This window comes from Gymnoscopelus microlampas (assembly GCF_963454915.1).
Source record: "Gymnoscopelus microlampas genome assembly, chromosome: 18".
Taxonomy (NCBI): domain Eukaryota; kingdom Metazoa; phylum Chordata; class Actinopteri; order Myctophiformes; family Myctophidae; genus Gymnoscopelus; species Gymnoscopelus microlampas.
The window spans coordinates 11,905,334-11,933,097 of NC_139955.1; the positions used below are offsets into that span (position 1 = coordinate 11,905,334).

Genomic DNA, 27,764 nt, shown 5'->3' on the forward strand with positions numbered 1-27,764 from the left:
TGGTATTGCTACTTTTACTTAAGTAAAATATCTGAGTACTTGGTGTTCAGGCTCTGCTTTACATTACATTCTGCTCAGCACATTAGAAGAAAACCGTTTAATCGCAGGGAGACATAGTACATCTTTAACTCATTGAGTGCCCAAATTATTATTATCTATTTCTGCCCATTATGATTTTTTATTTTTTATTTTTTCAAAGTAAAAAAAAAAGTGCTTAGGAAGCGAGATACAGCCTTTTTAAGTTATAAGTTAAACAAGGAGTGGATGGAGCTGCAAATCTTCAGATAACGATATCTTGGGTTTAAAAAAACAAACAAACATGTTAATGGCACGTTGCACCATAGCGGTAAAACACGTGAAACACGTTAATGGCACTCAATGAGTTAACAAGCCCACCTCCCAGGGGAAAACAGAACCCTTAGGGGAAGCATAGCCTACAGTATACTGGTGGTGCTGGGGCACCCCCCCAGCACCACCAGTATACTGTAGGCTATGCTTCCCCTGGTGGGAGCCAAGAAAGTGCATGCAACATTGAGTGGCTCTGACAGCAAACAAGAGGACGTTCAATGAATCAGGTGAGCTTCTTAAATAGACCGCCAATTTGGTCAGCTCCTTGACACATCCCATACACACATCGGGCGCACAGAGTGCCTACACACACACACACACACACACACACACACACACACACACACACACACACACACACACACACACACACACACACACACACACGCGTGTAAACCCTCTGGAGTGTATCTGCCTGAACTAGCTGGCAGGGCTATACGCATCATTTGGTGTTCTTGCCCCATGCACATATCGACAAGCCTCCTCCGCTGTCCAAACGCATCACTGGGTTGTTTCGATGGGTGTGTAGCCATGGCAAAAATGGCAAAAAGAAAAAATTCTCTCGCTCACTTCACCTCTCCTCACTTCTCTCTCTCTCGGTCGTTCGCCACTCCTGCAGCCGTCCCACTCAGACTGTTAAGTGATGTAATCATCCAGATAAAATACCAACCGTGTTTGACAATTACGGGGGGCTGGCCCCGATCGTCTGTGTGAGCAGACCGGGTAGTTTTAACCCATTAAGACCGGGAACGCATCTCTGTCATTTTTACATTTCTTTGGCAATTCAAAAATAGCAGATATACAATATGAGCTTGTACTGTACAGTGGTCACCTGTTCATTCATGCACGATCTTCAAACGGCCACCTATTGGACATCAGAGGTTTTCAAAGGTTTCTTTAGGTACCTTTCAAAGTTGACGCCCACAGATTCTTAGCGCCTCCCATTGAAATAATTAGAAAGTGTAGTGTGGCCGTCCAGCCACGAGGTGGCGCTTGGTATCAAAATGTATTTTAAAAAAGTAAGTAAGGCCTGTGTTCAAAATGTTACTTGAGTAAAAGTACAAAGTATTGGCATCAAAATATACTTAAAGTACTAAAAGTACTGAAATGTTTGAAAGTAGCCGATCTACGAGCTTGTAGATCGTCTATTTTCTAATGGCCATGGTATAATATTGGGCTAAAGTGGTTAATGTATATGTTTTATAATCAGTGTTGGGCTATATTACTTAGGAGAGTAATATGTTACCTATTACTTATTACTCCTTTGAAAAGTAATAATATTATATAACTTATTACTTGGAATCAAGAGTAATATATTACATGTTACTTTATATTACTTTCCCCGTGCCCCCCCCTAAAAAAAAAAGACGTGTACAGTTTTTAGCCTTTTAGAACTGAATCCAATTTAATTGAACAATAGAAAACAGTTTTTATCTTTTTAAGTATTTTGCTGCTACAGATTCCATATTTGGAATTGGAACAATAATTATCCTTACAGGAACAACATAAATCTGAACTGCACACACTGGCTGCAGCCTCTCAAAAACTGAAACAGTAAACTTTTTGAACATTTCTTAACCTTTTCACTTACAACAGTCAATATTAATTAGCCAAAGTGCAAGGGGGGGGAGAGAGGAGAGGAGATCAGAGGTTCTCAAACTTTTTCATGTGAAGGACCCCCAAATTGACACTTATTAGCCCGCGGATTTCGAGAGAGAGAGAGAGAGAGAGAGAGAGAGAGAGAGAGAGAGAGAGAGAGAGAGAGAGAGAGAGAGAGAGAGAGAGAGAGAGAGAGAGAGAGAGAGAGAGAGAGAGAGAGAGAGAGAGAGAGAGAGAGAGAGAGAGAGTTAAATCAGGGGTCTTCGACAGGAGGTCCGAGACCCCTAGAGGGTCCTCAGAGTTACTGCCGGGGGTCCGGCAGTAACGTGTGGTTCCACGGTGTGCTGGGAACAGAGGTACTGTAGGGGGGAGGGGAACCTGATAGCAGAGTTCCTCAGCTTATTTGGAATACTGTAGTGTAGGCTACACAGTATATCATTAACATAACCGGTTTTGCTACCTGCTACCTACCTCCCCCTACTGTCTGTCTGTCTGTGCCCACACACTGTCAGACACACACACACACACACACACACACACACACACACACACACACACACACACACACATTATGTGCAAGTGTTTGAAAACTTTAGTTACTTTGTAGATTTTGATTATTATTACAAAACATACATTAACCATTAACCTTATATAAAGTTGTCTATTTAAAAATAGCAGAACTAAGCTACACGTTGTGAGCTTGTAGATCTGCTATTTTACATTTTGACATAACGTGTGAAAGAGGACTTTCTGCATAACAAGTAGAGAGAAAGAGAGAGAGAGGGAAATACTCCAGTAAAGAAAAAAAAATACCTAAAATCTTTACTTATGTACAGTACTTGTGTAATGTAATGTGTTACTTTACACCACAGTAAAATGTTTGAAAATACACTGTTGTGTAAAATGTTTGAAAATATTTTGATGCCAGTACTTTGTAGTTTTACTCAGTAACATTTTTAACACAGGCCTTTTACTTGTAACAGAGTATTTTTATATTGTGGTAACAAAAACTGGACATTCCGCATGGAATTTGCAAGCTCATAGCGTGGGATTTAAACCCGGGCCGCAAAATCACTGGACATCAGCTTTAACCACAAGAGGGACTCTTACTTAAGCATTTAGGGTTGACCTTAAAAGGCAGTTGATACCCAGTTAATACTGAAGACAGAGAGAGAGAGGGGTGCTTGAGCTAATGTGAGCATTTTTCCACCACTGAGAACATGATTTAAAAAAAAGCTAAATTCTCCCCCAACCCCCTCTCCCTGCTGACTGTAGCCTACCTAACTGTGTGTGAAGGTGGCCAAACTTGTTTTGTGACAACAATGGCCAAGCTTGAAGCCACTGACTGTCTATTAGCATATGTTAAGAACTTGAGGTGCATATAGGTTTAATGTGCTCATGTGGCCTATAATAATCAATCTCTTTTGGGCTTGTTTTCATAGACCTGTTTGCTTATTTCTCTCGCAAACTCTGGCAACACTGGTCGCAACAGCTGTCTCCTATGACTGAGAGAGAGAAAAAAAAGAATGAGAAAAACACTGGCTTATCCTCTGTTCTTTAATTGTTGTTCTTCAGTGGTGGAAGAAGTACTCAGATATTTTACTTAAAGTAAAAGCCACCACATATACCACATAAAAATACATGTAGAATGTCCCGTTTCACAGGTTATCAAAATATATAAAAATCCTTTGAAAATAGCAGATCTATAAGCTCACAACGGTGTTCACTCTCCATTCCGACATCTCACCACTCCGACTAGTGGCTTCCGCGTGCGGTTAAGGTTAGGGTTAGGGTTAGGTATAGGGTTCGTCAACGTCGGAAAGGCGACATGTCGGAAAGGAGAAATGCACCCCTCACAACGCATCACATGGCTATTTTTAAATAGCCAACGTTTATATAAGGCTGAAGTGGTTAATGTATGTTTTGTAATAATCAAAATCTACAAAGTAACAACTAAAGTTTTCAAATAATTGTAGTGGAGTAAAAGAACAATATTTGCCTCTGAGATGTATAGTGGAGTAGAAATAAATGTACTGGAAATTGGAAATAATCTAGTAAAGTAAAAATACCTAAAATCTTTACTTATGTACAGTACTTGAGTAAATGTAATTTGTTACTTTACACCACTGTAAAATGTTTGAAAATACACTGTTGTGTAAAATGTTTCAAAATAGCATTGTGAAAATTGTGAGCTTGTAGATCAGCTATTTTCAAATAGCCTATGTATAAAATAAAGTAAAACTACTGGAAATTGGAAATACTCTAGTACATAAGTTTGTTTTATTAATTCAATGATAAATTGTCTGCATTCATAAGTTCTCTAATGACTTCTGCTTTTAAGAAATAAACTGCAAGTAGAGTAATTGCTTTCCTCTGCTCTCTTCTGCCACCTACTGTCCACCTAAAATGAAAAACTTAAAACACACCCCCAAGGCATAGCCACACCCCCAACCTTTCACAACCTAAGGTTATGGTGGGTTATGGTGGGTACCTTTCAGAGACTCCGGTGCGTATGTGAATAGGTGACCACTGTAGATCTGCTATTGTTTTTAAATAGTGAAAATCTTTCAATATATATATATTTTTTTAAAGGAAACATTTGTTACTCAAATCTTTACTTCTGGGGGGTCCCTGGAACAAAACATTTTGTGATGGGGTCTCCCCGGCCAAGTATGTATCAAAATTTTTTTCTAAATCCTAACGGTAAAGTTGCTATATCAGTGGTGCTCCAACTTTTCCATGTCAAGGACCCCCGAAATGATATGTATTTCGCCGCGGACCGCCATCTCAAAATATGTTGTTCCAGGGACCCCCCAGAAGCACAGATCGGAGTTAAAAATGTTTGCTTTAAAACACACATGTTCATTTTTTCCCAAAATAGCAGAGCTACAAGCTCATAGTGTGGCACTCGATGCCACGCTATGATCTGCCATCTTTTGAATAGCCAAGAAATGTAAAATGACACAAGATGCTTTCCCGGTCTAAATGGGTTAAAATTGGATGTTTGGACCCCTTCTCAATCTAGGCTTTAGCTGTATAAACGCTGTCGTGTGGACGTTGAAAGCTTGTAGCCGCTATTTGAAAATGCTTGTCTCATAATGACATTTTGAAAGTGGTTACGTTTGTTTTTTATTTCATTTGTGTCACTTTATGTGGTGTTATTTCGTGTCTGTTATATTGGAAATGGAAAAGGGACAAAGTGAATTTGGGTGAACGAAGGAACATAAGGTCAGCCCCGCGGTCTTGTGTTTACACTCGGCGGTCAGCCTGGCGAGACGATTAGGAGCGGTCCTCGCCGAGGTGAGTCAGGAATGGACGGACAAACAAAGTGAGAACAGAACAGAGGGGGTGGTGGGGGGGGGGGGGGGGCACTTGAGAGAAGACGAGGAGAAAGGCAGAGTGGGTGTTTTGAAGAACAGAAGGGGTGCAGGGACGATGAGGAGAGCTGGGATCAGAGGAAGAGTCCACGCTCTCCTCCCCGTGTCCTTGTGCAGGATTTATGAGTGCAGAGGGCTGAGAGAGAGAGAGAGAGAGAGAGAGAGAGAGAGAGAGAGAGAGAGAGAGAGAGAGAGAGAGAGAGAGAGAGAGAGAGAGAGAGAGAGAGAGAGAGAGAGAGAGAGAGAGAGAGAGAGAGAGAGAGAGAGAGAGAGAGAGAGAGAGAGAGAGAGAGAGAGAGAGAGACGTTCCTCATACATAATGCCGAGTGACAGTAGAAATGGAGAGAACGAAAGAGAAAGAGAGAAAAGGGACTAAATAGAGACGCAGCCAAGAAACTGTAAAAGGGTCAAAGGTCCCTGATTTGATTAGAGAGAGAGAGAGAGAGAAAACAAAGGAAAAGATAAAAATAGCACCAAAATAAAGCGAGAGAGGACATGACGGCGAGAGAAGAGAGGATGTTGGAAAGATAGAAGCAGAAGAATAAAGGCTACAAAGAAACCGAAAGGAGGGAGAGAGAGAGAGAAAGGAAGAGCATGCTAATTAAGGAGAGGAGAGAAACAAATGAAGAGATAACGAGGCAGAGATTGGAGGTGTGGGTGTGCGCCCGCACGTGTGTGTGTGTGTGTGTGTGTGTGTGTGTGTGTGATCCGTCTATGTCATGTGGATGATGAAGGCTCCAGCAGGCAGAGCTGTGCGCATCACCTCCTGGCCTCTGGAGGAAACATCATGACCCTGTGCCTCCTCCACCTCCCCCCTCCACCTCCCTGTCGCTGCCTTCCACCTCCCCGTCGCCACCTTCACCTCCACGATTTATGACTCTCAGGTCGGTCCAGGGCTGCAGTCTGGAGGACGCTGGGTGTGTGTGTGTGTGTGTGTGTGTGTGCGTCTATGGGAGGTGGAATGTATCAAAATTCATGTGTACCAGTACCTCAATCCCCTCACTGGCCTCTGCGGTCCGACCAACTTCTGACATTTCACCTGCAATTTCCATAGACTCACCAATGTTTACACATAACAGGCACAGGCCACAGTGTGTGTTTCCTTCTGGTGTAACCTAGCGTTTGACCCATTCAATCTGTGTCACTGTGATTTCTGTGGCTATTCGGAAAAAAATTGCAGATATACAAGCTCATAGCGCGGCACCGAGTGCCGCGCTATGAGCTTGTACATCTGCTATTTTTGAAAAATCGTGAAAATGTGTGCAAATCTTTGAATATTTATATACATTTTAAACTCAAATCTAAATATTTTGAGATGGGGGGGGGGGGGGGGGGGGGGGGCGCGGACAAATACATGAAAGACATGAAAAAAGTTTGAGAAACACTGATATAGCAACATAAGTGAAAAAAAAATAAAAAATTGGGATTTAGAAGACATTTGTAGAATCCCCCAGAAGCAAAGATTTGAGTGAAAAAAAAATCTGTTAAAAAATATATATATTCATGCTACACGTTAAGGCGTATGCACACATACAGTACACGCTACACCAACACTACACCTTACATCATTTCTTAAAGGTTAAAAAGTGATATTTCTTTATTAAAATAAGTACTGTAGTACTCATTGCTAGAGTGTTTTTTCCATTACCGTTCCTTGTCTCTCCAGCTCTTTGGTAAACAGAAAACACATGTTCAGGTCAGGATACCAATTTTATCCAAACAGGAGAGAGAGCTCACACAGGATACATGGATAAACAAGAGAAATTGGAAGTGATGACACAAAGAAATGAGCAGACAAATTTGGAACTGTAAAAAGCTATACCATTTAAGCTGATAAACGTGTACTTTGTCCTGATAGGCTGAACATGTACAACCGAACCTACCTGAACATTTATTTCCTGTTCATTAAAGAGCCGGAGTGACAAGAAGACCCCTGTTTCTGAACAAACACTATAGCAACGATCACAATATAGAGCTTTAACCTTAACAAAAAAAAACGTTTTGTTTTCACCAAAGAATATCACTTACCCTACCGTTTACCACATATCATGTATCTGGGCATCTGGGCAAAGATGATCAGCAAACATTCAGGCGAAAATGGAAGATCTACAAGCTTACAATGGATTACTTGTCTTGGCGCAAAGGGACAAAAAGGAGTGAGTGGGCCGAGAATAGACCCCCTGGGGGGTAGTATGTAGGGTTTAAGTGGTTAACTTAGTGATGTGTATACTGTAGGTGTCAGACGCGTTGCACTATCCAGCCACGTCTGACACGACATCCACCACTTAGAGATGTTCTCTCACTTGGTGGCTTCTGTCACTCGGTAGATCGATCCTCGTGCATCCTACAGTATATGCACATAACCACCACTTACATAAGGCTATGGTCCTGCAGCTGACACCGGTTCAAACCCAACCCCAGGCACTTTGCGGGCGTGTCATTCAAAAGGTGTGGCTACATCTGAGCGGGTAGAGAAGGCCGTCTGGGGATCAGAAGGTCCGCCGTTTGGCCCCGCCCCCGGTCCACCCGCACGCAGGCTATGTGTCAAAGTGTCCCTGAGCAAGACATTTAACACATTAAGACCTGGAACGCATCTGTGTCACTTTTTCATTTGAGCTGAAAATGTGTGCAAACCTTTTGAATATATATTGTTTAAAGCGAACATTTTTAAATCTCTTCTTCGCTACTGGGGGTCCCTGGGACAACACATTTTGAGATGGAGGTCGGCGGCCAAATACATATCATGTTGTGGGTCCTTGACATGAAAATGTTTGAAACCACTGATATAGAAACATATGTTTTTCAGAAAACAGTTAGGATTTAGAAGACATTTTGCAGAGTCGGAACCTCAGGCCTCAATGGGTTAATTAATTAAACCGCCATGCACTGCCAGCAGTTTTACCTTATTTTGAGTCTTTTTGACGATCAACAGGGGAAAAAAGAATCAACGCGGATGTAAACAAACAATGTCTTGGTGGAAATACAAGTCTTTCTTCCAACACAATCTGGAATAGAAGATCCGAGATAAATGTATTTTTATAAATCTGATAACATTGTAGCGGACGGGGTGAAAATGTTTTAGATCCTTCTCTTGAAGTCAAGGCATCATTCATAGGTTGGCGAAGAGCGCCCTCTAGCGTAATGACAAAAAAACACCAGATGACGTAATATGTGATATTACCATTGACGGTGAAGCGTTGGATTAGAGATGACGTAATATTACGTCCATGCCGGTCAGTCAATGTGTTAATAGCGCCCACTGCTCATAATAGTTAGGATGGGTAAATGCAGAGGGCAAATAACATTATGTGCAAATATAGGGTGCGTTCGGAAATTGCGCACCGGAGCGCACTCGCCTATTAGTTTGTATTGGCCAGTGCGCTCAGTGCTGTATTTCCGAACGCACCCATACAGTGACAAAAAATACCCCCAAAGGAGTGGGGATTTTTATTTTTATTATTGCCGCCTCTCTCTCCCGACGCTCCTGTTTCTCAAAAATATATCAAAAATAAAGCAGAAATGCCACTAAAAATAAACTTGTAGAAATGTTCTTGTTACATGCAGGTGAAGGTGTGGCACTGAGGGGAGCACTCAACACACTCCACCTAAAAATATCACAGTGACAACATCTTATCAGCATTACCTACGTAACTGATAACGTTTCACCATTTCAATGCCCGTGTCAACAGAATATGCCATAAATAAGTGAAAGTAAAATTTCACCAATTGTTTTCCATTGCTAATTTGCTCTTTCAAATGATTTATACTGTGCGATAATAGCCTCGCGTAGCCAGACAATATCACACGACACACTGCGTGGATATTAGTCTGGTCCCTATCAACAGTAGATTTTCTTCCAAGGGGCGGTTACAAACAGATCCAAACGGACTCTATTGGTTAGACCTAAACCAATCAGAGCAGTGCTTCCTTGAACGAACCAATCAGAGCAGTGCTTCCTTGTACAGTACGTCATTGCTCCAAATAAGGTGATAAGCCCGCCCACATTTGGATACTGGGCCCTGGTTGGCTCCGCACAACTGCGGAGGGAGAGAATTGAAATCTCTATGGAGGGGGGCCAGACCTAATCTGCCGAGGGCTAAAGTGCATGCAATTTTGCAAAGGCAGATTCGTCTGGAACCAGGCTAGTGCGATAACGGCGGTGTGCGCGCAGGCTGAAGCCTGGAATATGAGCGAGGACTAGGAGCTGCTCGAAGTAACCGAAAGCATTGATCCGGACAAAGTTCAGACAAAGTTCCATTTGCAGAGATGAAATGTAGAAATCATTCATTTTGTAGGCCTGGTTATATGTTGGATTAATAGAATATTTAGTCTAGACCACGCCAGTTAACACAGAAAACTATTGATGGAGAACTATTGATCTGACACTTGTGGTCAATTTCATCCTGGTCTTCCCTTTGCCCACGCATATAATAACATGACTGCAGGAGTATATTGTCTCAATATTTTGACAGAGACGATATTATACACTAAAACTGTTAGTGTTTGTGCATGTCAGAAACCGTCTTTAGCATGTGATATGAACATCTTATTCCATCATTTTATTTTGGTACTAATCTCAATGAATCGTCAATCAGATTATTTAATTAACCTGAGGCCAATTCTACAAAATGTCTTCTAAACCCTAACAGTTTTTTGGAAAAAAAAAATATGTTTCTATATCAGTGATTCTCAAACCTTTTCATGTCAAGGACCCCCAAAATTATATGTATTTGGCCGCGGACACCCATCTCAAAATATTTTGTTCCAGGGACCCCCAGAAGCAAAGATTTGAGTTACAAATGTTTGCTCTATTGTTGATGCACATGAACTGTATAGCTTTTAATGTTTTCTTGCTTGTTTTTGTTTCTATTCAATGTATGTTAAGCACTTTGTGAGTTCTCTCTGTGAGAGGTGCTATATAAATAAAATTTACTTACTTACTTACTTACTCTAAAAATCTACATATTCAAAGATATGCAAAAATGTTCAAGATTTTTCAAAAAGAAAGCCAAAGAAATCTGAAATGACACAGATGCGTTCCCGGTCTTAATGGGTTCAGAATTAAAGAAATTGGCTACCGCAGCTGATAAGGCACACGAGAATGAGTTTTGGGTTTCAGCGTAGAATGGGGGTTACAGCCGACAATGTATATGACTGTAGTTTACATAAGGCCCCGGCCCTAATTTAAACAAAAAAAACGTCATGGCCATTTAGTGTGTGATAGTTCTCGATGGCTCCCCTCAAAATGTGTATGTATTTAGTTTCACAACTGTTGCTTTTTTTACAGCACGCCCTGAGGCTGAAATCAATGATGTTATGTGGAAACAGGTTTATCGCCGTGCTGGCAGATAAGAAGCGCTAACTGACAAACCCATCATGGTTTCTCACAATGAATTAACACATACAGTATATCAAATAAATGATGAACACATTATATACATGAAACAACATAACACAACGTGTGAGCCTCCTCACAGGCCGAGTAGACAAAGATTATACCACATTAAAATAATGAGCATTAGTGAGGACCAATTATCTGAATATAGGTTGATAATGGGCGAAGTCGTCCTTTAACTTAAACACAACACATTAATGCGCCAATTCATTCCCCATAACAAAAAATGACTATGTGACACAATAATAAGCAACAATAAACGTCTGTGTGTGCCCAGAGGCATGTTGGAAGTCCCTTTCTTGTCCAATAATGGCACACCCCGGGACTGTAGTCTTACAGCATTGCTGTGTGCTCATGCCTGTAATTGGTCAGCCTGTTTAACTGAGCATTAAGGAGCGCTTGATTCGATGTACAACATGCAGGCATTCACTCAATATCAAATCTCTCATCATGGCAATTCCCCCGTGTGCTGTATGTAGTCCCTGTCACCGACGGTCCCTACTGGTTGGTCTCTGGGAGCGTGTGAACGACCACATGCCTCCCCCGACACACATGGAGTCACCATCTGTTTCTTTGCACCTGAGGAGTGGGTTTGAGCCCTCAGACTCCACGGTGCGCGGCAGCTACACGTTACCACTGCGCCACTCTAGCACCCTAGGCAGTGTGGTGGAAAGTAACTAAGTGCATTTACTCAAGTACTGTACTTAAGTACAATCATGAAGTATTTGTACTTTACTTGAGTATATCCAATTTCCAATACTTTTACTTCTACTCCGCTACATCTCAGAGGCAAATATTGTACTTTTACTCCACTACAATTATTTGAAAACTTCAGTTACTAGTTACTTTGTAGATTTTGATTATTACTACCACTTTATCCCTATATACTTTGGCTATTTGGAAAATACTTGCAAAGTCACTACTCCCCCAATGTCTCTGTTCCACCAGGCAGTACTAACTAACGCAGGGTGTGTGTGTGAGTGTGCGTCCCGCTTCCAACCGCATTTGCACACACACGCGCGACTGTCCACAAACCTGCCCACATGCAACGGCACGTCTGCTCAATGCATTTCAATGACAATGTGTGCGCACAAACTTTTTTATGCCCACATTGGGACAACTTCACGTGCGCAACTAGCGCGCCCTCTGTGTGTGTGTGTGTGTGTGTGTGTGTGTGTGTGTGTGTGTGTGTGTGTGTGTGTGTGTGTGTGTGTGTGTGTGTGTGTGTGTGTGTGTGTGTGTGTGTGTGTGTGTGTGTGTCTCACACAGAGACAGGGACACAGCAAGTCACTTACCAAATCACTTGTGTCTAATATACACCAAAATGTTCACACCAATAACACAAAAACTGTACGCGCCCAAAGGGCGCTTTTTTGTAGTTATCATAATTATTGGGTTATCTTGTATTGAGTGAAACTAAAGCAATGGGGACCCACTTTAGTACACCTGGGGGTTGCTGAACCAACTTTGAGAACTACTGTTACATTGCTCTCACTACAGAGCCTGATAACAAATGAACCTAATCAATGTATGAATGGCTCAATCAGATCACATAAAACCTCTCAGAGTGTGCTTATCATGGTAAATGGTAAACTATTTGAGGTCATTTATTCTCTCATTAGGCTACGTTTAATAACAATTACTGTTATTGATAACGATTGTCTCCAATCAGGCTTCGTTATGCCGCAATCACTTGGTGCCAAATGTAATATCGATTGGAATGAAAAAGATGAAATAATGAATACAAGTCACAATCAACTCCCACTTCACCTATCCATTCCCTTGCAACAATATTTCCCATAGGCTTAACGCATTGCAAATGCATTGCAGTGCCTGCAGAAATAACATAAAAGGATTGCTTAAAGCGAGATAATAGAGCATTGTTAACGGTACAGTATTTATTCACTGCTGAATATAGTATAGACATGTCTTTCTGTCAGCCCCTTTCAAATTGTAAAGTAATCTTTATTTAGATAAACTGCTGTTATCCTTTTTATAATCATCGGGGCTAATCATTAATTGGTGTGGAGCACACATTAGTGATCCTACACCTTTAATGGGTGAAAAGTGAACTATTCTTCACATTGCCTAGTTAATAAACTATGATTATAGCTACTGTATATTATCATGCACGTTACACAATATGAATAACATGTACTTACTGTACAATCATTAATACAATGGATTAATACACCCTTCTTAGAAGACTATATGAAGGGGTTAGCTGGCTATACACAGGGTTTGAATTGTTCGGGGGGGGGGATTGGGTGTGGTGCGCGTGCGTGCGTGCGTGTGTGCGTGCATGAACCTCAGTCCAACAGGAACACAGAGGCCATAATCTGCTTCTATCCTTGACTCACAGCGTGAACTCGGACGTGCCCTTTCTTAAGGTAGTATGACAGGGTTATAGTACATAATGCCCTTTCATAAGGCGGTATGACAGGGTTAGGACGTTTTGAGAGAGGGGTAAACAAAGAAACAAAAGGGTGAGCTGTAGTGGAGTGTGAGAGCACTGTGTGTTATTATTCCCTCTTCACTCACAGTGGACGCAGGAGAGAAGAGATGATGATGATGATGATGATGAACCATAAAGGATAATGCTTCTCTATTCTAAAAGGCTGGAGCAGCAGGGATGGATGGCTCGTTGTGGTCGAGGCTAAATGAGATCTGGGATGGTGGACGGGACAGTTCCATGCCACGGACCCCCAAAGCCCACCCCGCCTCGCCTATTGCAAAATGGATTTAAAAAAACCCTACAGGGCCCTATTTTTGCTGGTGCCTTACCCAGCATTATCCCTAAACCTCTTTGCCATTATTTAACTATTTTTAGCCCACAGACCTGAGGCCGATTCTAAAAACACTTCTACATTTTCTGAAAAACTTCAAATATGTATTAACACATTGATTGCCAAGATCGCATTGATGCGTTCTTACATTTTTTGGGGAAACTTCCACAAGGGGCGACCTAACACAGCTTTGGAATGATCGATCGTCACTCAGAGAAGTAGAATGTGGATGTGACGTCCTTCCAAAAAAAAACAGGAAGCCATCCGCTTCCTTGGGATTTTCAGAAAAACAGCTGTAACTCAGTTTCTTTTTTTTTGCATTGAAAACCACTAGTTTTCAGCGGGCCGAAGCCCCAAAATGGCGGATCGCGGTTGGAACGTTGTCGTTCCTATGGATACACAGATTGTTTGTGTTTTTGGGACACAATATCGTTTCCACGATATATCATCGGATTGAGGTAATTATACGCTGGGAAGGGGACAGAAAACTATGTTTAATATCTTGGCAATCAATGTGTTAAAAAATTACAAAAAATGTAACCCCAAAAGGGGTTCCCGTCTTGAAAGGTATTGTTACAAATAGGGGTTCCCGCCCAAAATGGGTTAAAAACATTTTCAAATGGTTCAACTAGCCGATCTACATCGACACGTTGTGAGCTTGTAGATTGGCTATTTTGAACTATTTGAAAATGTTTTTAAAAATAGTAAAAAATGCCAAAGAAGTTTATGGATAATAGGTAAGGCACTAGCGAAAATAGGTCCCCAAATCTCATGTGTGTGTGAGGTTATTTTTGAAGATCTTATTTTCCTCCTCATGTTCCTCTCCTTTCCACCTGTCTCTCGTGCCCCACCCCCACTCTGAAAGTGTGTGCATATCAGGACTGGGGGGGGGTTTGCTGTTGCTGAGCGCTGGAGTCACAGGGTGACTATCTGCAGGGAGATGAGACCCAGATGAAGGTCACACCTCATCCATAACAGATGATTCATAGTACGCCCTGACCTTTAATACCTGCACCACTAGGCTCAGCACTCTGTTCCTCTGTGTGTGTGTGTGTGTGTGTGTGTGTGTGTGTGTGTGTGTGTGTGTGTGTGTGTGTGTGTGTGTGTGTGTGTGTGTGTGTGTGTGTGTGTGTGTGTGTGTGTGTGTGTGTGTGTGTGTGCGCGTGCGCGTGCGTGCGCGCGCGTGTGCGTCTGTCTGTCTGTCTGTCTGTCTGTCTGTCTGTCTGTCTGTCTGTCTCTCTGATTCTGTGTGTCTCGCTCGCTCGCTCTCTCTCTGTTTCACTGTCTCTCCCTCTCTCTGTTGCGTGTGTCTCTCTCTGTATGTCTGTCTGTCTGTCTGTCTGTCTGTCTGTCTGTCTGTCTCTCGCTTTCTCTCTTTTGCTCTCTCTCTGTCTCTGTGTGCGTGCGTGCGTGCGTGCGTGCGTGCGTGCGTGCGTGCGTGCGTGCGTGCGTGCGTGCGTCTTTCCCTGCGTGTCTGCCTACTTGTCTTCTCTTTCTCTCTCTCTGTGTTGTCTGCCTACTGCAGTGCCCTACCACAATGATAAAGTGTACTGTGTGTGTATGTACTGTAATGTGTATGGAGACACACAGCCACACACACATACACACAGACAAAAACACACACAGACACACATGCACAATGTGTGTATTACAGGGCTGTCACGAATGCCATTAAGTTGGTGTTTGAAGGTTTGACATTCTGGAAGCATAACAGACCGCATACAAGCGGCTTTGTTTTGATTGACAGGCCGCATGTTTGGTTCAGAATGTGAAACCTCTGCACTCAATAACAACACCAGTACGTCTTCCTCTGGCGCCTGTGTGTGTGTGTATGGGTGTGGGTGTGTGTGTGTGTGTGTGTGTGTGTTATTCTCCCCTACCAAAGAGCACCTCCAAGCCACAATTATACGTGTGTGTGAGCAGTTCTGCAGAGCTTATACCTTGCCACGATTGTTTCTTTTTTAACAGCCTTATCCAATCAAAGTTAAATGAAAAACAAATGGAAATCACTCTTATAGCTGTAAGCTGGTTCCTGTCACACTGACTCAGCAGCATGTAATGTTTCCATGTCGTGGATGAGAGCTGAGGGCCAGATCGTTTTTCTGGAAGTTAAAAATATCCCTGTCTGAGAAGAACTGATTAATGTTGAGGCATAATGAACTAGAAAGGGGCGCTCAGTAGAGCGCAAATCTCCACCAGGAGGCATGCCCTACCGCTCTCCATCTGTCTGTCTGTGTGGTGCATATTATGACGATGTTTTGGGCTTGTGTGAGACCATGAAAAGTCGTGGGGCGATAGCGGGGAGGGATATAAGCACTGTCAATGCATCATGACGGTGCAACCAGAGTAGACTATATGGAAACAAAATAATGTTTGAACAGTGAACACATCGAAAAGTAGTAATTATGTTTGTATCCCCAGTCAATAGAATGAATACAATGTTGTTGTTACATCACAGGTTTACAGGTGTAAAGAAGTGGGTGGTATTTATTCATTTGTAGTTTTCGTGAGAAGGCAGGAGGATAGAGATTGATGAAGAGCAAGGAGAAAAACACAGGTTAGAAACAGGTCAAATAATCAAAAAGATATACTTTACTAATACAGTATACGAATAACATATGTAGTAGCAGGCACTGTATGTACATGACGTTAGAACGATAGCGTCATACACAGTCTCTGTCTAGGTTTTCACTGTCAGACTCTGTCACTCTGCGAGCAGTGGTGGAAAAATGACTCAATTGTTTTACTTAAGTAAAAGTATCAATACTGCAATGTCGAAATTCTCTGTTACAAGTAAAAGTCCGGAATTAAAAATTTACTTGAGTACAAGTACAAAAAGTAAAGTAGAAAGTACTCATTATGCAGAATATCCCTTTTCACAAGTTTTCAAATGTATAAAATGTATACAAATCTTTTGAAAATAGCCAATATACAAGCTCTTGTGAGCTTGTAGATCGGCTATTTTCAAAAGGGTTGAAGTGGTTAATGTTTTGCAATAATAATCATAAACAAAAAAGTAACAAGTAACTAAAGTGTTCAAATAATTGTAGTGGAGTAAAAGTACAACATTTGCCTCTGATATGTAGTGGAGTTGAAGTAAAAGTATTGAATATTGGAAATACTCCAGTAAAGTACAAATACCTCAAACGTTTACATAAGCACAGTACTTAAGTAAATGTACTTAATTACTTTCCACCACTGTCTGCGAGAGTAGGCAAGCTCCGTAATGTCATTGACACTGCGATTACATAAGGTGACGATCAATACATGAAACTGAACAGTAATTGCATGACAGGACGAGATGTATACAGCTACAGTGCATAGCCTCAGGAAATGAATGTGAATAGGTCTGGGCCAGCATGCAGGTGTACTATAAGCTTGGACGGACAGCTCCCTGATTGGCTAGGGCTATCCCATAGCCTAGCAGGATGCTTATGCATGCCGTAGCCTGAAGGGATGACTCCTCTGCAATGACCAATTCACAAAAATGATATAAAGTCGACCGAGTTGAAAAATATTGGGGAATTGAGGTCCCTGGCCTGCTGTCAGCGTGCGCAAGAAATATGATGCTGATCAGCCTAGTAGTATGTGTGGTATTAGCTGTGGTGGAAGAAGTAGCCTACTCTGATATTTTACCCAAGTAAAAGTAGCAATACCACAATATAAAATGACTCTGTTTTAAGTAAAAGGCCTGTGTTCAAAACGTTACTTGAGTAAAAGAACAAAAGTATCAAAATATACTTAAAGTACCAAAAGTACTAAAATGTTTAAAAATAGCAGATCTAATAGCAGATCTAAAAAACTAATCTAAAAAAAAGGAAAATAGCAGATCTACAAGCTCACAACGCGTCGCGATGCGACGCGTTGTGAGCTTGTACATCGGCTATTTTCAAATAGCCTATGCATAAAATGGGGCTAAAGTGGTTAATATATGTTTTATAATGTAATAATTTATATCTGCAAAGTAACTAGTAACTCAAGTTTTTAAATAATTGTAATGGAGTAAAATTACAATATTTGCCTCTGAGATGTAGTGGAGTGGAAGTAAAAGTACTGAAAATTGGAAATACTCCAGTAAAGTAAAAGACAGACAGACACATACAGAGACACTCATATCGGTGACAAAATTATCTCTAGATAATAATGTTGCTTTATTTGCTGAGCTGTTTTCGGAAGCCATAATATGAAAAAGGAAAAAAATAGATATAACATACAGTATATAGATTTTGGTGTCGATTACCATGGTAACGAACGACCCCTTCGAAGCGTATAGCAAGCAAGCATCAGGTCAGCCAAGCCGAACGGCACAGAAATGTGTTTTGGAGGGAAGGAGAAAATCATAATAACAAACTGTCACAAACTGTTTAAAAAATGTATGCCGTGACAAACACCTCGGGCCAATAAACAATCCCATCGTCCCTTTTTACATTGAACGTCAGTACATCAGACTGCGCCAGAAACGACATCAATGATTCACACATCCTAGAGTCCTATAGTGCCACAGGCCCTATTTCCCCCTTGATAATGATCCTTTTCTTTGATACTTTTACATTTGGTGCTGTAAAGTACATTGTAATGCCAATCATTTTGTTCTTTCTCTTGAGTAAATTGTTGAATACAGGACTTTTACTTGTAACAGAATATTTCTACATTGTGGACTTTTACTTAAGAAAAATCAGAGTACGTCTTCTGCTACTGGTGTCTTTACCATCCGTTTTGAATGTACGTGCACATGCGCGTGTGTGTGTGTGTGTGTGTGTGTGTGTGTGTGTGTGTGAGTGTGGTGTGTGTGTGTACATCAGCGAACACTGCAGTGCAGTCACTCACAGTGCCGGCGTGCACACAAAAAAATATGATATGCACACAGCCGCATATAAATGTATATGCCGTCATCCACATGCATGTGCTTTAACCCATTTAGACCGGGAAAGCATCTGTGTCCTTTTAGATTCCTTTGGCTATCAAAAAAATAGCAGATCTACAAGCTCATAGCGCGGCACCGAGTGCCGCGCTATGAGCTTGTAGATCTGCTATTTTTTGAAAAAATCGTGAAGGTTTGTACAAATCTTGAATATATATAAATATTATTTTCTTTTAAGGAAAAAAAAACTGTTAGGATTTAGAAGACATTTTGTAGAACCGGCCTCAGGTCATAAAGGGTTAATATGATGCAAGACGTGGAGGTGTCAGAAGTTCACTAGGCGACACACCGGCGCTCTCATCTAATGTGACAAATAACTTCTTCCTGCGGTTGCATTGTTCTAATCCCTTTAGTGGGCTGCGCGTGGGCATGGAAGTATAATTGCGTTTCTGTGGTGCAGAGCCTTTGATAAGACGGGAGAGGCTGTGCTGAGCGGAATGTCTAACGGAGAGACATCGTGCTCTCTCTCGCTCGCCCTCTCTCGCGCCCCGTACTTCACTTTCCCCTATCATACTTTCTCTTATGCTCCGTCTCCTTTTCCCTGTCGCCCCGCTGTTATCTGTAAAACTCATTCTATCTCCCTCTCCTCTCCTCACCCCTCCGTCTGTCATCTCTCGCGCTCGCCACTATCTCGCTGCCTGTGCCGTCCTATAGCTTCCTTTTTGCTCCATATACCGCTAACCTCGTAACCTCGTCCTCTCTCTCTTTCTCTCTCTCTCTCTCTCTCTCTCTCAGGCATAGCGGTGGATAAAAGAGGAGTGGTTTACTTCGTGGACGGGACCACCATCCAGAAGATTAACGAGAGGGGAGTGCTCTCGACCGTGATTGGCGCGAATGGGCTGATGTCGACCCAGCCGCTGAGCTGCGATTCGCGCATGGACATAGGCCAGGTAAGCTGATTGGCCGGTGTAGTCGGAAACAACAACATTTCCACACGAATGACTTGCCGATGGTTTCGTCAACAAAGTCATGTAAATACAGAGATGACACGTGGCACAGCGATCATCACATGCTCTAGTAATGACACAGGATGTGTTCACTCAGACAGTGTTAGTCTAGTTAAAAAAAAACATGTGAATCCTTACTCTCCTTCAAAACCACTCTAAAAGAGTTTACGGGTGGCTGCAATTCAGAACTGGCCAATTTGGAACTGGCTCCTGTAGAAAGCCTACCTCAGTCCACAGTCCTAGGCAAATCTGATTTATAAATATGTCTCCCAGTCTGGACAGTCAGACACTGAAGTCTGAAGGATAACTTTGTCGTGTGACGCCGTCACTCGCTGAAAATAGCCGATCTACAAGCTACACAACGTGTCGGCTCGCGATGCATTGTGAACTTGTAGACTGGCTGTTTCTATGTCGTCATGCAGGGCATAAGTTAAGCATTACTCACTGATAGCTATGACGTTAAATCGTTACCACAACAGCGTGGACCGTCAGTCCTAAAGATCAGATTGGAGATTTGACAGATTTGCCAGAAGTCAGCCTAAATTATTCAAAAGGTATTATATATTTACCTAAGAACCGTGTTGGCAGACACAGTAGAGGTTGAAACTGAGGGATACTCATTTCATGCTCGTGCAGAAATGGTGATACAGTATGAAGGAGTGCTACGTTAGAGATGTCCACCAGAAGCCACCTCCACAACTACAGAAATACAGAACTATAGGTTTATCCAAAACTAAACAGACCGTATTAGCATTGCACATAGTCAGAGACAATCTATTTACAGAGACACTTATTTCTTTTTTAATTTTTAATTGTTTTTATTTGGGGAGTCAAATCCCTTATTTGGGCCAGTCTGCCCTGTCTGAGTGACACAAATAATCTGTTATTTTAGCCTCATTTATGTGCGTAATATGTGCATAATAATAATAATAAAAACAAAAAGCAAAAGAAAGAAGTACATTTAACATGCCTTTTTTAAATTGATGAAGGCCATGTAGCCAAGTGCTTTTGTCAGAGTCTTTTGTACCTGTTGGACCTTGAACACGGCAATTTTATAAATGCATTTGCTTGTCTTTGTTTATTCATTCTCCCCTACCAAAGAGCACCTCCAAGCCACAATTATTTTTGTGTGTGTGTGTGTGTGTGTGTGTGTGTGTGTGTGTGTGTGTGTGTGTGTGTGTGTGTGTGTGTGTGCGTGTGCGCGTGCGCGCACCAAATGGTTTATTGTGTGTCAAAGCAGCGTTCCTCTCTCCACTTTTGTAAGACAGGGCAAGGCAAGGTTATTTGTAAAGAGCATTTAAACAAGATAAGCCAAAGTGCACAAAACATTTATAATTAAGACATAGTTCATTAAGTGTAAAAGAAACATATAAAGGGACATTTTAATTTAATTAAAAATAAGAAGTTAAAATGAAAGAGAGCGAGAATACAATTATAGTGCAGAAGAAATGATTACAAAACCTCAGTAAAATGCAAGGTCTGAATATAACTGATAGTTGTAGCAGACTGTCGGTTTCTGTGATTTTGATATGAGGTTTATGAAAACCAGTGGTGGAAAAAGTACTCACATGTTTTACTTAAGTAAAAGTATCAATACTGCAATGTAGAACTACTCTGTTACAAGTAAAAGCCTGGAATTAAAAATTGTATTGAGTAAAAGTACAAAAGTATTGGCATCAAAATGTACCAAAAGTAAAAGTAGTCGTTATGCAGAAGTTTTCCAAAATATATTTTGAAAATAGCAGATCTACAAGCTCACAATGTGACGCATTGTGAGCTTGTAGATCGGCTATTTTCAAGTGGTTACTGTATGTTTTGTAATAATAATCAAAATCTACAAAGTCACTAGTAACTAAAGTTTTCAAATAATTGTAGTGGAGTACAAATTACAATATTTGCCCCTGAAATGTACTGTAGTGGAGTAGAAGTAAAAGTACTGAACATTGGAAATGCTCCAGTAAAGTAAAAGTACCTCAAAATTGTACTTAAGTACAGTACTTGAGTGAATGTACTTAGTTACTTTACACCACTGATGAAAACTGAACGCTGCTTCTCCAAGTTTAGTTTGAGTGTGGGTTCAGGAAGCACACACAGCTGCCCCTGACGACCTGAGAAGTCTGGACGGTTCATGATCAGAAATGTATTTTGGCCTTAAACCGGTGAATGCTTTATAAACCAACAGTAGTATTTTGAAATGGATTCTTTGACGGACGGGGAGCCAGTGTAAATATGAGAACTGGAGATTTTTTGGCATTGGTTTAAGACTCAAGCAGCGGCGTTCTGAATCAACTGTAGCTGTCTGTCTGTCTGTCTGTCTGTCTGTCTGTCTGATTGATTGATGCATTTATTTTTTATTTAGACCTGTAAAGACACCACAGCAGTAGTCAGGTCCACTGAAGTTTGTCCAAGTTTTGAACAGTACCGATTTAAGCTGAGCACTGACTTTTAATTATTTTTCCTTGGATCCAAAAACAATTTTGTCTTTGTTTAACTGGAGAAAATTCTGGCACACGCAATCGTTGATTTGTTCAGGGCATTGACTCGGTGCTTCAATTGGACCACAGTCCCCTGGTGATATGGTTATGTAATGTGTGTGTTAGTCTGCATAATTATGGAAAACATATTGTGTTGTTTTTCCATAATCTGAGCCAGTGGGAGCATGTAGATGTTGAACAGAAGAGGCTCCAGAATGGAGCCCTGGGGAACTCTTTTTTTTTTTCTCCACTCAGATGTGTAATTACCTACAGCAGTGGTTTTCAACCTGTGGTCCGGGGACCACCAGTGGTCCTTGTGGGGGTACCAGGGGGTCCCCAGTGAAATTAGTTAAAATAGCGTCACAATAATTTTAACCACTTAGCTTTGGCTATTCAAAAATAGCAGATCTATGAGCTTGTAAATCTTGAAAATGTGTGCATGTCTTTAAATATATAGGTTTCTAAAGCGAACATTTTTACTCAAATCTTCTCTTCTGGGGGCCCCTGGCACCAAACATTTTCAGATGGGTGTCCGCGGCCAAATGTATATCAATTTAGAGGTCCTTGGCATGAAAAGGGTTGAAAACCACTGACCGACAGTATAGACACAGTAGGTAATCCCTGTCCTTTAAGTATGATTCAAACTAAGTTAGTACAGTACTGTGCAGAATGTCCCACCCAGTTGTTCAGTCTGTCTAGTAGTGTGTTGTGGTCATGTTGTGTTGTGTTGTGTTGTGTATTGAGTGCTGCACTGAGATTGACTAAGACTGAAATTCTGCCTATTCTGTGTGTGTTTAAGTGGATGTCATTGAAGACTTTAACAAGAGCAGTCTCGGTGCTGTGGTGTGGTCGATAATCCTGACTGGAAGATATCAAAGCAGTTGTTTAGTTATTTAGTTATTATGCCAAGAAGTTATTTATGCCATAATTATACCAAGAAGTTATTCAGGTGTTGAAAGACAGTTTTTTAAACTAATGTTGCTTAAAAACAGGAGGTTTGATATGGGCCTACAGTATAATTGTTCATTAGTCTAGATTGTGTGGCTCGATGACTGCCATTTTCAGGCAGGAAGAAACCCGAGAATAGAGACATGTTGACAATTTGTAGAGGATCTGAGGCCATGCAACTCGAAACCTTTTTGGAAAATGTAGATAATACATGATGAAAGTCTGTCTTGTCCTTCTTTTTACAGCAATTGATGGTTTTGTACTTGTGTAGACACACATAGACAGACACACAACTGTGTGTGCGTGGCTGCGTGCGTGCGTGCATGCTTTTTCAGACTCCACCGTAGCCCGTAGAACATGACCTACTGTAGTTATGACGACCATGCAGACATTTGTTTTCATGTTTTCGTTACTTGGGCTTGTAAGAGTTGTTTAGACAGATGTTAGGTTCATTGTTTGCCTGGTATCCTTGATAAATCGGAGAGGATGATGGTGAAAGGAATGAAAGTATTTGAAGAACGTGCTGCCAAATAAACAGAGGCATAGCCACTGAAAAATCTAATCTTGAGTTTACTTCATGAGAAGGTGTTCTGCCGTTAACAATGAAAAGTTGTCGGGGAAAAGTACCAAGGACAAAGTCACAGCGAAAACATATTATTGCACAAGTGGCATCTGTCCAGACTGACGTGTCAGAAAGTCTTCTTCGGTCAATAATATATTGTTAAGACTGATGCTAAGTTCTTGTTTACTCACATACCTAGTCTACTGAGGCCTTCTACTCAGCAGCTCCTCGACTGTGGAATGCTCTCCCAGACCATCTGAGAGCACCACAGTCCATTGACACTTTTAAAAGGGGCCTAAAAACCTTCCTTTTTAACAAGGCATTTGCCTCACTAGAGATGTAGTTGTTTTATTCTTTTTTTTAAAAAACTTCTACTGTGTTTTACTGACTTGATTTGAAGTTTATTCATTTCACTGTCTTTTAACATTGTTGTCTTCTTCTTTCTTTTTTTATTGTTTTTAAACCTGTAGCACTTTGAGATTTGTTTCAAATATAAAGTGCGTTACAAATAAAATGTATTATTATTATTATTATTACTACACACCGTCTCTCTGCACTTATTGTAAGTGTTTACCTTTCTTATTGTCAGTGATGGGAAAAGTGCTCACATTTTTTACTGAAGTAAAAGTATCAATACTGCAATATACTGTAGGAATACTCTGTTACAAGTAAAAGTCCGGAATTCAAAATGTACTTGAGTAAAAGTACAAAAGTGTTGCCCTCAAAATAAAAAAAGAAAGTAAAAGTGCTCATTATGCAGAATGTCCCATTCCAAGTTTTCAAATGTATAAAAAAGTATTTTAAAAATAGCAGATCTACGAGCTCACAACGCGTTGCATCGTGACGCATTGTGAGCTTGTAGATGTTTTGTAATAATAATCAATCTACAAAGTAACTGGTAGCTAAACATTTCAAATATATGTAGTGGAGTAAAAGTACAATATTTGGATCCGAGATGTAATGGAGTAGGAGTAAAAGTATTGGAAATTGGAAATACTCAAGTAAACTACAAATACCTCAAAATTGTACTTAAGTTCAGTACTTAAGTAAATGTACTTAGTTACTTTCCACCACTGCTTATTGTAAGTCGCTCTGGTTAAGAGTGTCTGCTAAACACCTAAGTTGTAAAGTCTGTGTCTGCGTTCGCGTGTGTGTTGCGGTTCGTTGCGTTGCGGTCCAGGTGAGCACCCAGAGGCGTTGTTCTTTAAACCCATGCTGCAGCCACTTAATCCATCTGTGTGTTGTCTGTCAGCGTCCCGTGTGCATCTGTTAACACGCATGTCTGAATTCCGTCTGTGTTTGCCGTCATGTGCTAGCGCTGCTGTCAATATTGGAACGTGTGTCCATAGACAAACAGCTCTGCTGCAGTGATTTAAGCTCAGTCAGAGAGAGAAACAGCACGACCATGTCATTGGCTGAATTCATAGGGTTTAGCCTCGGTACAGTTTCAGCTTCCAGTGCATTATGGTTACAACTGACTTGCGAGTATGCTGTGCTTTTTTTCTTTTCTTTGTTTTTGGTACTTTTACCTTTCTCGAAAATTTCCGTTTTCAATACTTTATACTTCACTACATCTCAGAGGCAAATATTTGACTTTTTACTCATCTATTCGAAAATAGACACATTGATGATGATGATGAGCTTGATGATCTGCTATTTTCGAAAGATTTTGACACATTTTGAATGGGAAATTCTGCATATGAGTACTTCTAGTTTTGGTACTGTGGCAGGGTGAAAGTGGTTAACATCAAATCCAGGCAATGTTAAATTGTGCAATTTCATGTAAATGTTAACTGTATACCTTCAACCCCTACAGCAACATAAGTGATGTTCATATACTATTCACCAGTGAATAGAAAATGGAACTAAAGTCCACTGACTTTGCTCCAGGGTTAGGTTTCTTTGGCTGTTTATAAGGTAAAACATAAAACTTAATTGTCAGATGTTTAACATCTTTTATAAATAACAACGGAAAATTACAATAATTACATGTTTGCGCCGGCTGTGCAGCCTTATTCATTAACTGTGTTCATGGACATGACAATGAATGCATCCATGCAATTATGGTTTGCTTATGCAGGAAAGATAGTTAACTTTTCTGATAACTACATTACTGTGTGACTCATAAATGTTGAGACATGCTTTTGACACAATGTTAATTGTGATGACACGATGTTGCTAGGATTGCAGGTAGAAATCAAACATGGAATCCATCTAAATCAGGGTTAGCTGCCCCCACCACCGCGGAGTCGAATGGGTTCGAATCCGCTGTGGTGCATCCGGCTTTCTCGAGCGTCTTTACGACCACAATTGTCCCGTGTTCGGGGAAACCGGGCGGGGAGGACGATATTTGTCACTACACGTACTGCTACGGGCTGGGGTTGCACCTGGCAGTTGCGTATGGTCTCTGTCGGTTGAAAACCTTTCAGGATTCAAATACAAAAATAGAAAAAGTAGCAGATCTACAAGCTTGCGCGTTTCGAGCTTGTGAGTGCGACACCGACGAACGGTGACTAATATTGTTGATTCTTACCTTTTTCCACACATCGTATCCATAAAGTAAAGGTCCTCCCCCTGCTCTCAGATGTTTTTAATTTTAGCGGTCAAGACAATGTTACCGACGGGTTGAAACAAGTGTTTAAATCACTTTTTAGTCAGCCTGTAGCCATAAAAAAAATCAACAATATTGGCCACCATTGGCCGGACCTCATCTCAGAGCTATATAGCGGAAAGAGAGGTTCCGAACGGGGCTACAACAATATGAAACTCTTTTTATCTCTTTTATTTTTCATCAAAAGCTTCGATAAGAGGCTTTCAAAGCTAGCTCACCATATTTAGCTCATTGTCTTATCAATCTCATCAGAGAGAGACTGGCTTGGAAGTACTCCACAGGTTTTTCTTTTAAGTGACTATGGCTTGTCAAGTGATGCTGCAGCTCTGATGGCTTCATAGATTAGTTTGACAGCACTATCATCAGCGTTGTCGTATAAATTAAAAACGTGCTGTTTGTTTGTTTGTTAACAAATCATTTTTTTGCCACTAATATGTAGGATTCACTTTATTGTGTATTTTTCGTGACACACATGTTGCACGGCTGTGACTATCACATTGACAAGATCTGTCCACAGACATATAAACAACCCCAAAAACAGACTCACAAGGTGAAAACAATGCCAGCCACGGTATCATGGCTGTTAGCAACAGCACACCTAGTATTTATCTTAATAACATAACTATCTAAATAGTACATAACGATATAACGATAATAAAATACCGGAGGCCCCCTGTGGAGAATGAGGCAGATACGTGCTGGAGGCAGAGGACAAGAGGTGAGTCGTGCCTTGATGAATCTGTCTCTGTGTCTCTCATAATGAGATTTCACACTCAAAGCTCCCCCCTCTCATTTGACATAGCCTATAATTGGACATGTCAGTGGCAATATAACATGATCCATTTATTTACCAATCCATCCTGAGAATCATCAATCAGCGCACTGATCCCTCGAACGCACGGCTCACGGTTGTGTGTGTGTGTGTGTGTGTGTGTGTGTGTGTGTGTGTGTGTGTGTGTGTGTGTGTGTGTGTGTGTGTGTGTGTGTGTGTGTGTGTGTGTGTGTGTGTGTGTGTGTGTGTGTGTGTGTGTGTGTGTGAATTTCCAGCACACCAAAGCATTAGAATTGATGTTCAACTAAATCATGTTTATTCATTGTAGAGCAGCAACCTGAAAACTTAAGTTTGCAACATGGTGGCAACCATTGATGATTTTCTTAGCCATTAGTCTATTGATTTATTTCCTTTTTCGAATAAGCTCGAAGAATGTTTTTTTCAATGTACAGAATTTTATAGGCCCATACAGTATATCAACAAATTGACGTGAACACATTCGAATTGATGTTTTAAAATCAATTTGCCTATACAGTATATGGGCTTATTGGGTTTGTTTATGGTTATGTCTGAGTCAGAGTGGACTGCCCTAGCGTGTCTGGATATCTGGCATAGAGGGGCGGGTTCAAAATGTCCGGAGGAAAAATTCCGTGAGATCCCATTGGTTCACCGATCTGTCCGTCAGCCCCCGCCCCGTCAACACAACATTTGGAGCGACGCCCACTGCACTCTGGTTGGTTGGGGGACATGAAACACTTCCTATGCCCGGAACACCGACTCGCTGGTCCAGGCTTTTATTTTTGAGCAAAAATAAAAAATAAAAGCCTGGAGATCGAGGCTAGAGTCAGAGTGACGTGGCTGTGGTCAGCCCGCCGGCCTGCACGGTTGTGGAAGACCAGACTGAGAGCGCATGCTCTCCTGCGGAGAGTTACCATGGTCATGGAACATGGGGGGTCCCCACATGATTTTGAGGGGTCCCCAGATGACAGTGAAGTGATAATTTATGGACTTTTAAGACCTTTTT

At 41.2% G+C, this 27,764-nt stretch overlaps 1 protein-coding gene across 1 annotated transcript in view; it reads left to right on the plus strand.

Annotated features, from left to right (window-relative positions):
* Positions 1-27,764, plus strand: part of tenm1 (teneurin transmembrane protein 1) — a gene marked incomplete at its 5' end in the record, with an annotated part of 403,177 nt that overhangs the window by 301,058 nt on the left and 74,355 nt on the right. Inside the window, 1 exon segment of the mRNA XM_084041664.1 lies at positions 19,162-19,316. Within this exon segment, the coding sequence (XP_083897790.1) occupies positions 19,162-19,316 (155 nt within the window).